Consider the following 13,605-nt stretch of genomic DNA (forward strand, 5'->3'; position numbering starts at 1 on the left):
ACTCTACAGAGGGACTCATCTCTCCCATAGAAACACGTCATCCTGTTTTCTGCTACCTCATTCTGTTGTCACAGTCCCAGCTTTGCTAAGCTGCTCTCTGTTAATTAAGCCAAAATTCACTGTTGACTATGAGAGATGCCTTCCAGTCCCCATATTCTCTTCCTAAATATCAGCTACAGGCCACTAGGTGCTAGCAAAATTGACATTTATGGTAAAAGTCTGGTAGGTTAGTTTTGCAGAGTTCAGGCTTCTGAAGTGTCGTGAGATACCACAGGATAACCTGAACTCCACCTCGATGCTTCTCCTGCTCAGTTTAATACACAGAACTGATGCTTGATCACAGCACAAACTGGAATATCGAAACTGCTGTAGGGCACTTTCCATTACATCAGCTGCAGTGCACATAGCCATACAGTTGAGTATTTAGAGAAATATTTTTTTAATAAAAAGAATAAAGATGCAGCTAGATACATCTTCAGATGCAGGGCATCCCCTGTTGTTAGTATCTGTGCTGAAGAGAAAATGAAGGGATTCAGTTCCTTTCCATGTAATATACAGCTTTCACCTCATTCCTCTCCTCTTCACTCAATGCCTACAATCTTCAGGGGGGCAAGAGAATGAAAAGCTATTTCTGCATAGGCAGATCCTCTCACTCCCTCCTACAAATCTTAATCCACTGGACACTTGGCAGGGTTTCAGCAAAGAACCATGAGGCCTCCGGTTCCCCCATGCAGAGAATCTGACCCCACTGTGACCCTGCCATGAGCTCTGGCCTGCACACGACAGAATTATTTTCTTTCCCTTCCATCCATCTCAAAAGCAAGGATTGAAATTTAAGAGTTTATAAAAAAGAGATTTAGTAATACCAGACATTTAGATAGTCATCAAACCTTGCAGAGAACCAGACTGACAGAATAAATGGAGTAAAGCCTCTCTGGGAGTTTAACTGTTGATATCTTAAAGTGAATGCAATACTATGGAGAGCTATTTGCTCTAGAATATAGTAATTTTACATTGCTTTCATTAGTTGTCTAGAAATTATATTAAGTGAATTGAGAACAATTAAAATATTAGAAATGAATATGTTGAATTGTCCCCTTGTCCTTTTTATCATGACCATCACAAGCAGCTTTCAGTCAGAGCCTTTTTCAAGCACACACAGAACTTATGCATTACAATCAACCTCCTCTTAGCTCTGTGAATATAAATAAACATTCCAGTTTAAGCACATGGCTCATTCCCAATCCTTTTTCCAAGTGAAGTAGGACTGTTTTCTTACCTGGGTATGGCACTCTCCCTTTTGTTACCAGCTCTGTCAGTAGGATCCCAAAAGACCACACATCTGACTTTATTGTGAACCTTCCATACAGTGCTGCTTCTGGCGCAGTCCATTTAATGGGAAATTTTGCACCTAATGAAAGAATACATGAGTCTTAATCAGAATAGAGACACAATCAAAGTACCAGTTTGCAAGTGACTGTCATGTTCTGCAACATCTACAAGTGGAAAGAGCTGCAGGCAAGGGTTAACAAAAAGTTCCACAGAGTACAGTCAGAGAAGGCAGGCAGGTGGAATGTGTAGGGCATAAGGAAGAACTATAAGAAAAGGGATGGGTTTGTCCCACAGCCTAGGAGAAGGCTAGGAAAAAGTCAGAACTTTTCTAAAATGAATAAAAACCAACCCTGTTTTAAAAACAAGCCAAATATAATAGAAATTCTTTCCCCCAATATGTTTTAAATTAACATTTCCCTGCGATACTCGCAAGTCAAACACAGTTAGCACATATAAGCAGAAATGTGACACATTAAAAATGTACCCCCCAGTTTCCCTGCTCAAACTGAGCAAAATGCAAACAAACAAACATGGTGAAAACATAAATTAACCCAAACCTAGTATTTCATTAGAAACATGCAAGGACTTAATACTGCCGTTGAAGTAGTTTGGAGTGCATGATGTCAAAGCACAACACTGGCCTGTGATTTATAACTTGACAATGTACTTTAGGCTCCTGGCACTGAAAAGCCTGTAGTGCCTTAAATACGTGCAGTTCTAATGTGTTCATCCATCATCAGAGCTTGCAGGAGCCAGTTGTGGTAAGGATATAAGATAACAAGCCTTTAAACACTGATTTATTTGCTTTTCCAATCATTTGCTGTTTTCTTGGGGAAAATATTTTCAGTATGACTTTAAAGAAAAGTCTTGTGGTAATAATTAACTCATAGTATGTACAAAAAAATATGCAGACATTTCCCTGGTGCCTTGTATTAACATACAGGCAAAAGAGTTGCACTGCTTATTGCTGATCCCTAGTGACAAACACTCTTGAATTTGGAAACAGACTGACTTTGACTTCACACCACCCTCTTATAAAAGTTCCTGTAGCTTTCAGGAGGAGTGTGGAAAGTGTAACAACATGGACAAATCACTCTCAGGGAGTGAACTTATGGCGCTGTTTAGAATTCCCTGCTGGCGCTGTTCTGCCATCACATCCAGTGCTCAATGTCCCATATCTTCTGCTATATACCCCAGTCTGACGTGACTCATAGTGCAAAGTAAACATGGTAATTCTCATCCTTAGTTGGTAAAACTTCAGTGTGCTAAAATTTTTTGTGCTCTACATGTAAATGATCTTAAAAGAGACTATTACTCAAACATTTTTTTTTCTAGGCAAAATTGCAGTTGCTCAAGTAAGTCCTGCTAAATTAAAAGATGCAAGACAAAGTTTCAAAGCTCCTGACGTCAGGAACTTAAGTCTAGTTAAACATTAGCACATCAGTGGTTAGATTTGAAAAGGTGATTGAGGATTTCAGAATGCCTATCCACATTTTAAAGTCTGCCTCTTACATATTTTCATTGGTTGGTATGTAGGCGCAAACTAAAATTTGGGTGCTTGGCTTTGATCTCAGTATCCTTAACTTACACTTCTTTGTGTGACCAGTCCTAGTTTACAAGACTCGAAATCTGCAGAACGTCATCTCTTATTAAAAGTCGCCTTGGCTGTGATGCCTGAGTTCTCTGTAGCAGCAGCTGCCATCATGTGAACCTCTGTCCTGGAAGCTGGCCCTGCTTCAGCAGTGCCAGCAGCCACGTGAGGTTGGCAAGTGGCTCCTCCAGCCATCCCTTGAAAAACTGCAAGCTGTGTCTATCTGGTGGTCAGGTTCCCTAAGCCTGCAGTGCATGGCTTTAGATGGGCTTATGCAGGCAGCCCTGAATGGGAGGGCCAGTGTCTCTCTGCTCTGATACGTGCAGCTGAGATAGTACACACAAGCCCTGCCAGCCAAACAACTGAATAGCTCCAGGCTGGCCAGGAGCCTGAAGCCTCAGATATTGGCTGGCTGGTGGTGTGTGAGATGGCCAAGCACAAGGGTTTGCTCATTCACATGTTGCACACATTAATTCGATTTTTTTTTCTTTAATCACTTGTGCTTTTCTGAGAAATTTATCCAAACCTGCTCTGATTCCCTTGTGCTTTGTACTCAGATTCAAAGGTAGCAACCACCTACAACTCATCTTTGGAGGAAGGAAATCTCTTCAGACTCTTTTGTGGCCAGCCCCTCTGGTAATTTTGCCTTCCTCATCTACTGCCAGTGTGGCACTGGGAGATGAGTATGTGGTGTATTGAGGGACCAGAGGAAGATTAGAAGCAAGGTAAGTCCCCGAGAAGAGCGGACAATTCCAGCACATCCCTTTTCCTAAGAGCTAGAGCTGGACCTCACTGGACTGTGATGAGCACTGCTGGAGTGGACGAATGGTCTGTGCTGTGGATTTTCCAATGACAGGGCAGATATTTATTACTTATCTATGTTGCTGCTGCTGTGGATGATAATCTAACCAAAACAACTAACACAAAAAAATCACACGTTCTGCAGTTTGTGCAGAATTTCCTGATAGATGATAGATTTGAAGTGATAGATGGGGAGGAGAAAAAGGCAAGGTTGGCAGAGAGCTTGCTAGTGAAGCTCTGCCTTGTGGTTTTCTGGCCCTGCAACACATGCTGGAGGCTAGATGGTCCAAGAGACTCTGCAATCCAGTATGGCAGAGCTGTCAGTAAGGGGAGAGCAGGGACCAGTGAGGACGTTCCAGGCTGGCCACCTGCATGTACAATGCATGCACTGCCATAACACAAAGAGATCACATGCAGCTTGTGTGAATGGGTGTGTGTGTGTTTGTCTAACAGGGATCCCCCCAAGGTGCTGCCTCCCATCTAATGTCTGGCACTGGAGACAGAGACAGTGCACTTCTGGGAAAGCACAAAATTCCCAAATGTGTTGAGCACTGCTTCGAAGCTTCCCCATTGCTGTTGTTCAAACAGATCAGACACTGTGCATGGCTCCTGACAGACATGCAGTTTCTGCGCTTACTCTCTTCCCAACACACTGATTAAAAAATGCACCCCTTCCCTCTGCCTCAGCAGCTTATTAATAAACAAGCTGACTTTGTGCTGCAAACAAATTACAGCATGAGATAAAATGTGTATTACTGACATGCATGTTAATAAATCTGATAAGCCAAATTACCCCAGCTGACAAGGCAGCCCATCTCCTACTTTGAAGGCAGATTTTACATCAGTAGGGGAAGGATTTCTCTCTTTTTTATTTTTTTCTGAAACGTGTTTTATTACAAACTAGCACATCTGTAGCCCCATGCATAAAAACCAGCCACACACTGCATTCATCAGGTCAAGATAGTCTTTGTCCCAAAGCAAGGTACTAATTTGCAGCTTTTATCTTAGTCCCTTTTTTTCTCAGCCTGGGGAAAGCTTTTTTTGGGTTTCTGCATTGCTTACAACCATATGAAACCAAAGCTGCTGATACAATTTACTGTTAGGGCAGCAAGCCCTGCCTCCTGCCTCTGAGTTTTTTATGAGGCTCAGCCCTCTTCTTGGGACCTCTGCCTGGCTCTGCCCAGGCATTCACACAGGTTATCACCCAGGAGGATTTCTTTGGGAAAAAATCAATCCATGGCCCTGCTTTAATTCTTCGCAGGCTATAAGCAGACCATGTGATGAGAAGGAGTGGAGGGGGCTGGAATGATTGAGTGACCTTGACATACAACTCTCAGCATGATTTCTTCTGAGGCAAGTGAAAATCCCTCAGAGCTTTGTTTTTCTTCAGATCTAAATCTTGATGAAGCAGAAACCTCTGAAATTCATGCCCCAGAGCCACTGCCAGCTTGATAATGATCCTGTTTCTGAAAATGCTACAAAGCTGTTACCTCTTGTACCTTAAAACCAACCCCATTGCAGCACCTCAAGCTCTAAGACCCAAAAACTCAGCAAATTCTTGGGTTAGCAACCAGAGAATGCAGTGTGGCACTGAATTGCTTCTGGGGCTGGAAAGGGAAAACTGCAAAAGGTAAAAACGAAGTGCTGAAGCAAGCATGAAACAGGAAACGAGTCAGCCCCGGTAGGCGATGATGAGTGCCGTGTGGGAGGGACTGTGCAATTACATTTTTTGTTCTGTGAGAACGAACATGAAATTACAAGCCTGGCAAAACATCAGCCATGAGCAGCCGGCTCCGCAGGCAGACCCCTCCCCAGGAAGGGGGAGACGAGGGGCGGAACTGCGGGTCTAAACACCCCCCTCTCTCTCTGCCTGTACGCCCCCCTTCCTCTTGCCCTTCCTCTTGACCTGGCCGTGCTCCCTCTCACAGAGCAGATGGCATCTCTGTAGGAGCGTACGGGTGACACCCTTCCCAGCCCCCGGTGGCTGGCTGCGGAGAAGCAAGAGTCCTTTCTCCGGTCTGCTCCTGGGCTGGCCCAGGGAATGGCAGGTAAAGAGCAAGAACAAAGCCCTGGACGCTACAGCTCGCTGTACAGTCAGTCACAAACAAGGCAGATCTGATTAGCTGGTGAGCGAGTCCCAACAAAAGGACTGGAGACAGCCTGGAAGGAGGGGGGAAATCCCTGCTTATTTCTAGGAAATCAAAATAAGAAGAATCTCTTGTCTTTAAGAAGGGCAAGAAGGAGGTATTTCTAAGTGTTAAGGAGGCAAAAGTGATCTGAGAGTTTACAAACATGTACTAGAGCTCCAAAAATAGCTCTGACTTGTCTGCAAGGCATCAGAAAGATTCTTATTGTTTCATCTGTTCTTGGAGTGGCACTACTGCAAGTGTTGCCAGGGTATGTAGTAGAAACATGGCCTGGAAAAGAACTCTGCTCTTTTTTATTATTATTTTTTTTTTATTAAGGCAATTTTAAATTTGTATCAGCTGCTAGTGCTTAGAATAGTAACAACTCTAACCCAGCAACTCTGTGGAGCACTCAGCACTCTCCACAAAAATGGTACATGCTTGGCCAAAACTTCACATAGCTGTGAACCAGATCAGTGTAAGGGTAGCAGAACTGCATGGGAAATCCTGCGTTTAAAGTGATGGGAAGTTCCTCTTTGTCCTGCAGGATATCAGGATTTATAAGTCTTGCTTTACAGGACTGACACAACCATAATCATCAATGTAGGGAAATAAGACTAAGTGCCTGACACTGTGTGCGTGGGGAAGATGTTGCAACAGCAACAGCCAAAAGAAGCAAGCTCCAGTGGTGCAGTCTGCAATTCAGTCCACCAGTGTAGCCTTTGAAATGGGCGTCACACTAACAGGCATGTTTTTCCCCTTTGATTACTCACTTCCTCTAAAAGCAAGAGAAGCCAAATGCTCATTACAAGCCAAGAACTTTTTTTGTGTTATTTAATGACAGTGTATAGCTGCTAGTCACACACTTTAAATCATTAGTGGCATGACCATCTCTTTCCTTCCTGACAATTGCTGAGAAATGGCAGTGCAGACAACGAACTGCTTTTTATTTGTCTCTCATAAATCAGGAGCAGTCAGGCCTCCTTTGTTCAAACCAAAACCAAAATAAACCGGTCAGTAAAACATTACCACCAGGCTAAGTAATACCCACACAGGTTCAGGAATCCTGCACTCTAGCCCACTGGGGCTCAAAGCATCCCCATCTGTTTCCTTTCAAAATATTTAATGGGAGACAAAAGTGACAGTGGGGGAAGGGAGGAAGAGATCAAGCAAAGCTGGAGAAAACCACCTCTTCCCCATGCCAACAATGAGCTCTATACTAACACACTTAAGCCAAGAGAAGGATCACTGTTGAGGAGAGAGTGACCAGAGGCTTTAATCTTCAGATTTTGCAAGGAAAAACATTTCCTTTCTCCCACAGGAGCTGCCAGTCTGGAGCACTCCCCATCCTCCTCCCCTCCGCTGGCCAGGCTCTCCTGTGTCAAAATTCCCACCGAAGCAGTAGTCAGCTAGATAAACAGAGCAGTCCCCAGATGCATCTCCTTGGGGGCTGAAGTAATAGGTCATGGGAAACTAGCAGAGGCAACCATTTCCTCCTGATACTGTGGTCTCCACCAAGCAATGCTCAAAATGAAGTTTAACTAAACAAACCAGAACTGAATCGCACTTGGAAAAAAAAAATCCAATGCCACATTAGAAACCATGTTTCTTCCTCAATAAATTAAAGGTCCTAGGCTCATCCTGACTGCCCAGCTGGCTTGGAAGCTAAGTTAATTGCAATGAAATGTAACTGAGAGTGTGCAACTCAGTCAAAAAAGTACCCCTTCCTAGAACAAGCTCCCACTTAAGAAAGGGTCATCAAAAAGACATCAGTGAAAGTAGGAAAACCTTCCTACAAGAATGCTTGTGATCACAGCTCTTTGGGTTTCTCTTTTAATGAATTCTGTAGCTGTGAAGGACTTAACCCTGACTCTGAGGTCAGGGGAAGAAAGTATTGTCCATTGCCCTCAAGTATGGGAAGGATGAGTGACCTCTCCATACTTGCACCACGAGATGAAGCGAGGCAAGCACAATTCAGATCTCCAGATCATCAGCAATGCATTTTAAAAGCCAAACTAATTGTCCCTTCCGAGACACTTTTTTCTCAATACAGGTGATTCCTGCCATGAAAGAAGGGCAGGAGATATCCATGGCTACACTCCCTCTCCTTACCAGTCCTATGGTTATGCTTTTCTAAGCTCAAAGTTTCCCCACCCCAAATCCAGTAATTTTTATTGTCTTTAAAATCGAAGCCTTTCCTCAATATCAGTCAGGCAGTTTTTCACAGCTTTTTTAACATGTGAAAAGAGCAAAACTATTCTGAGGGATTTAAACCAGGAGGCAAACAGGTCATCAGAGGATTTCCTAGCAATCAGGAGTCTGAAGAGATCCAGGCAGAAGTAGGTCACATACTTGTCTATGAAAACAAATAATTAGTCATGTAAAATGATAGGTTGGGTGGTTTCCAAAGGGAACAAAAGACATGGCAGCAAACCAGACAGAAATGGAGATACTATAGGACACTTTCAAAGCCATTTTGCACATTGGATCTGTCTGCCTTGCTTAAGGAAAACTCTTCTTGTTTTACTCGGGGGAAGAGCAAGCAGGCAGCTTTCTGTTTACCAGAGCCTCCAGATGCTCTTATTGCTCTGGAGAGAATGATACAAGGCTATTTTTTTCTGGCAAAAAGCAATTCCCATGCTCAGGCTGAAATCAATAGTGGTTAAGTCTCTGCACTATTATCTGCCACAGGTATTTCAAGGACCTCACTGAAATAATTAGGCCTTGCAGTCCGAATGTGAAGAAGGCAATTTGTAGGGTGGATACAGCCTGTGGTTCACATCCCTGCGAGTAGGTGCTTCTGACAGCAGTTCAGAGGAGTGAGAACAGCATGAGAGCTGCTGCTGTTCTTAGCCCAAGGCTGGAAACTCTCTGGCTCCTTCTGTCAACACTTAGAAAAACAGCTACAGAATGACGTGAGCTCTTTCCTAAAATCCATGTTGAAATAGGGACTTTGCTCAAGAGAAGAAACAACAGGAAGCAGCAAACACAGTTAATGAATTACTTATCCAACCTGTGCTTTCTGGTGACATACAACACGGTTTAGTGGGACCCTCCTTGGCTTTGGCATGGATGGGAGTGATGTTTACTGACACATATTGAGTAAGCACTAACAAAGTCCTGCCAGCAGAAAGAGAACAAAACTGTAGCTCTGCAGCTTGGACCAACATCTGACAACAAAGCATGACTTGTTAAGAATGACTAACTACAGAGCCTGTGTCATGGCTCAGTCTGAATAGATGCACTTTTTAAAAAAAGCTACAAAACTTTGATAAATTTTTATTGTGTATCAGTGGTTGTCTATGCCTGGCACTCTCTGTGTCACTGGGTAATGGCATTTCTATTAAAATAACTTTTTAAGTTCCCAAAGAAAACATAGTGGTCTGAGAGGCAGCTCCATTGCATACAGGCACAACTCTTGACCTGTTTGAAATCAAGTAAGAATAGCACAGCAATAATGATAGCAGTTAGTAAATACTAGAAAGCACACTACAAAAGAAATAGCTTACATAGACTTTTCTGGATTCCCCTATTCAGACTTTCAAGGCTGGTAAGTAAAGTATCCCCTTTGTTATGGCACCATGAGGATCTTGTCTTTACTGTCACTTTACCCAGTTGTGCTCTCACCCATCATCTTTGTTTCATTTTGGTCAGTTGTTTAAGGGGAGACAAGTAAACAAGACATTCTCTTTCGGATATGTGTTAAACAGTGAACTTCTGGCCTAGGAGTTTATATGACTTTGGGATTTACTGAAAACAACCCCAAAGCATGAGAGCTTTTCAAAGCCAGGTTCCACTCTTCCCCTGTCACAAGAATGACACTCAGTGCTACACCTGCCACTGTTTTTACCTTGTCTGGCTGTATATTCATTGTCTTCAATCAGCCTTGCCAATCCGAAGTCAGCAATCTTGCATATTAGGCCATTCCCCACCAGAATGTTTGCAGACCGCAGGTCTCTGTGGATGTAATTCATTCGCTCGATGTAGGCCATTCCTGCAGCCACCTGCGAGGAGCGTGGAACACAAGTGGGGCATTTAAAATGAACTCAGACACACAGGGGCTGTAAAACATATACATCTCAGTGTTCAATACTGTGACAACAGACCTGGGCTGCCATGTCCACCAAATTCGGTAACTTCAAAGCTCTTCCTTCTCCATCTTTTAAGAAATCCAGCAAACTCCCTGCAAATGCAGAGTTGACACAATAGAGATGTTAGGAAAACAATGGCTACTCATCTGGATGGAGATGCAGCAATACGTGCAATATTAAAGACAGCGACATTTCAAGTTCAAGAAACAGTTCCAAAAACCTCATAATATCTTAGAATTCTATTATACTTATTTCGCTCTTTTTTAAGGTTGGCTTGCAGAAGAACATGCCACTAGTACAAGGAAAATTGCAGGGAAAAGAAAGAACACAGTTTTTAATTTTCCTGACTATTACTGAAAAGCTACTCTTAACTTTCCCAATGCTCTTTAAAACTACATACCTGCTGCTCTCTAAAGGCCTCAGCTAGCTGCAAAGCAGCAGCTCAGTTCCAAGCCACACAATCTATGGAAAAAGTCACATCCCAGCTCAACCAGCTCCAAAAGAAAGGTCAGCCTGAAGCCTGATAAGTCCAAGGGGGATAGCACTAGCAAAGGCTATTTTTCCTAACAAATGAGTAGTGCTCTTTCTCTAGGTAACCCAGAACTAAATACAGTGTGAACCATTAATTTTAGAGGACTGCTATGCAAATCTAGAGAAGATGAAGCAGAGATGAAATGAAGGCAACTTTAGCAAAAGCAGTAAGGACATAGCTTTCCTGTGCAAGGGTAAACAAGGAGGCACCCTGTCTCTTCAAATAAAAGGCCTAGGATGTTATAGCTTCCATCCCAATCTTATATTCAAACAGAGAAGTGTGACAGTTTCCTTTAAATAAGGGCAGTGAATTGGGTTAATAAATAAAGAAAACAGACAGATGATTAGGCATTTCTCCCTTGATAAATTGTCAGCCTGAAGCTCAGATCCAAAGATGTAAAATGTTACTGTACAAACTAGTAAAGTAAGCCAAAATAAACCACATACTTCAGAAGGATTTTGAAAAGTCCATTTTTTTTTCTAAAGGGAAAAAAACATGTGCTTGTCACTGAGACATATGATTAAAGTGTGAGTTAGCCAGGGCTTGGATGCCTCTGAGGAGGGAGATGGGCAAGCACCTGCCAGGAAAATAAAAATCAACTCCAAATAGACTGAAAAAATGCACTTAAAATTTCAAAGTATATTCTCCAATGTACAATGAAACTTCCTTGTGAGAACTTATGTTTCCTATTTAGTTCATTTGCTTTTCCAAAACAAGCAGATTTTTTGCTCTGCTCTCAGCACCCCTGCTGGAGATCTGACGGAGCAAAAAGTTTTCCTTTTCTCATTTTACTATATTATTACCAGTTAATTAGCTCAAAGAGAAGGGAGAAGGGGAAAGGGAGAGAGGAGGGAAAGAATAATATGTGCAAATCATGTATTGAAATGAAAAATGGCATGAACTGAAAATGAAGCTGTGATGTGAGAGTGAGGTGCATGTGACAGAACTCAGGAATGCTAAATGAAGAACCAGAAATCCTAAGCGGACAAGTAAACACTGAAAGAAGATGCCATAAGACCTCTCTGGTGCCAGGAAAAGCTACGGTCTGGGGAAGCAGCATGTAATACCATCAAACCTAGAAAATGCAAATCTCCCCTTGTCAGGGAAGTTCAGATGCTGATGCAGTTGGAATCACTTAGGCTGCACCAACTTCTCTCTTCACCACCTAATACAAATTTTCTTTGTACATCAGGTTTTGGGCCCAATTCAGAGTGGAATTCATAATTCTTCTGAAGACAGAGGAGACTTTAGTTTCCTGTTCTTGCTCTCCTTCCTCACATGCTGTTCATGCACCACACTGCACCTCCCTCTATCCCAAGGAGCAGCAATAAAGAAAAAATATTATCAAGTCATCAGCTCTGGCTTCACCTTTACTCATGTACTCTGTGACAATATAGATAGGCTCTTCAGATACCACAGCATAAAGTTGGACCAATTTGTCATGTTTTAGCTTCTTCATGATTTGGGCTTCCTCTAAGAAGGATTCTGGAGACATAGTGCCAGGCTTCAGAGTCTTGATAGCCACTTTAGTATTTCCGTTCCACGTACCTACAAGCACAGACACTAAGTTAGATTAAATATCTTCTCCTCCTTTTTTCTACCTGATGCCTAATGTAACCAAGGAAAAAAATAGCAAAGACATTTTATGTAACTATTTTTTTAAAAGTTTGGTTTCCCATGCTGCTGTATCATTATATTCCTCCCACGCCTCCCTCATATTTTAGTTTTTTATTTTATACTGAAAAATAATATTCCCATTGGCACTGGGACACAATTGCCATTGTCCTACTCAGACAATATTTCTACTGATCTCCACAGAAACCTTCTCTGAGTAAGAAACGTGGGACTGCTGAAACTCATCTTCATGTATTCCCTTGCTAACAAGTAATTGCTATAGACAACAACAAAGCTCCAGTCACAGGTTTGAATAACAAAACTGATTAAACCCAAAACTTCTTATTTGCAAGACATTTTAACATTTTGGTTTAGTTCTGAGTCAGAGGAAAAAAGAATATTTTAAGAAAATTCCCCCCAAACAAATCCTGAATTGATTTCATCTTAGAAAAATGAGTGTATTTCCAAACTGAAATGCATATTTTTCCTTCCTCTCCTCATTCTCAGCAGCTGCTGATTGAAAATGAGGTGGTTCCCATCCACTTCACTTTGTTCTTTACTTGTGGTCAGCACTGATATGGACAAGTTGGACCATTTTTCAGCCATCATCTACCAAGCCTTCTGTAACACCTGAAAGCCCGCACAAGGACCTGGAGAATGCTGGGGACAGATGACTCAGGGCATCCCACAAGGTAGAAACATTGGTTAAAAATTGCTTCTCTGCACTTAAGCATGAGTATAGCGCAAAGCCTACAAAGTACATGAAGGTTCTGTCATCAAAAAAGGTTATGTGTAAAATAACCAGGTTTGTCTTTGTTAAAACTACATGAACATTTAGCAGAGCTCAGCTGCTGCAGGGGAAATGGTTAAGCCAAAATAACTTCATCATGAGCTTTTGCAACCTGTCAGAACATAAAATGAGCTGGGTCCTTTTTTCTGCAAGTGCTCAGGTCCCACGTTCACCTTGTCTAGCTGAGGACAGGGGAGGAGGAGTAGAGGACCTGCTGGTTCTGTGTTATACCTCATTTAAAGGGCAATCCTAAATGTCTAGGGGGGCTTGAGGCACATGTTAGTCAAAAGTGTGCAGAATAAGTTTGGTTTTTATTATGCCTTGATTTTCTACTGCCAGTTCAGTGCCAGGTGTCACTGTTCTGTCAGTGGAGTAATGTATTGAGCTACCACCTCTGCTACCCAAGTGCGCTTCAGGAGGACACTTGAGGTCTTAATTTCACTCAGTCCTTCAAATCAGAGCTGAAGTGGACTTTGCTTTAGTAGCACTCCTGTGTAAGCAGGGAAGGATGCAGTTTTGCCTCCTAATTTCAAGCATGGTGGCCAAAATCTTTTCTGATGGGTGACAGGGACAATGTTTTGTCTGGAATCACTGAGGCTGACGACCACAGTGTGCCATCAGTCACAGCTGCTTTGCAGAGGTACTGCCAGTTATATGAATCAGGAATGAAACCACAGTTTCACCAGACTGGCATTGATAAACTAGGATTTTACCTGGTGTGTTAATGA

General features: G+C 42.5%; 1 protein-coding gene across 5 annotated transcripts in view; it reads right to left on the minus strand.

Moving 5' to 3' along the window:
• The window catches only part of FYN (FYN proto-oncogene, Src family tyrosine kinase), a 146,310-nt gene that overhangs the window by 10,174 nt on the left and 122,531 nt on the right, over window positions 1–13,605 (minus strand). For all 5 annotated transcript variants that reach the window (XM_071548930.1, XM_071548929.1, XM_071548928.1 and 2 more), the window contains 4 exons: window positions 11,842–12,021; window positions 9,957–10,033; window positions 9,701–9,854; window positions 1,280–1,411 (listed from right to left, as the gene is read on the minus strand). In XM_071548930.1, coding sequence (XP_071405031.1) covers window positions 1,280–1,411; window positions 9,701–9,854; window positions 9,957–10,033; window positions 11,842–12,021 — 543 coding nt within the window. The remainder of the gene's footprint in view (window positions 1–1,279; window positions 1,412–9,700; window positions 9,855–9,956; window positions 10,034–11,841; window positions 12,022–13,605) is intronic.

The sequence above is a fragment of the Pithys albifrons genome, chromosome 2, assembly GCF_047495875.1.
Source record: "Pithys albifrons albifrons isolate INPA30051 chromosome 2, PitAlb_v1, whole genome shotgun sequence".
In the NCBI taxonomy this organism is placed as follows: domain Eukaryota; kingdom Metazoa; phylum Chordata; class Aves; order Passeriformes; family Thamnophilidae; genus Pithys; species Pithys albifrons.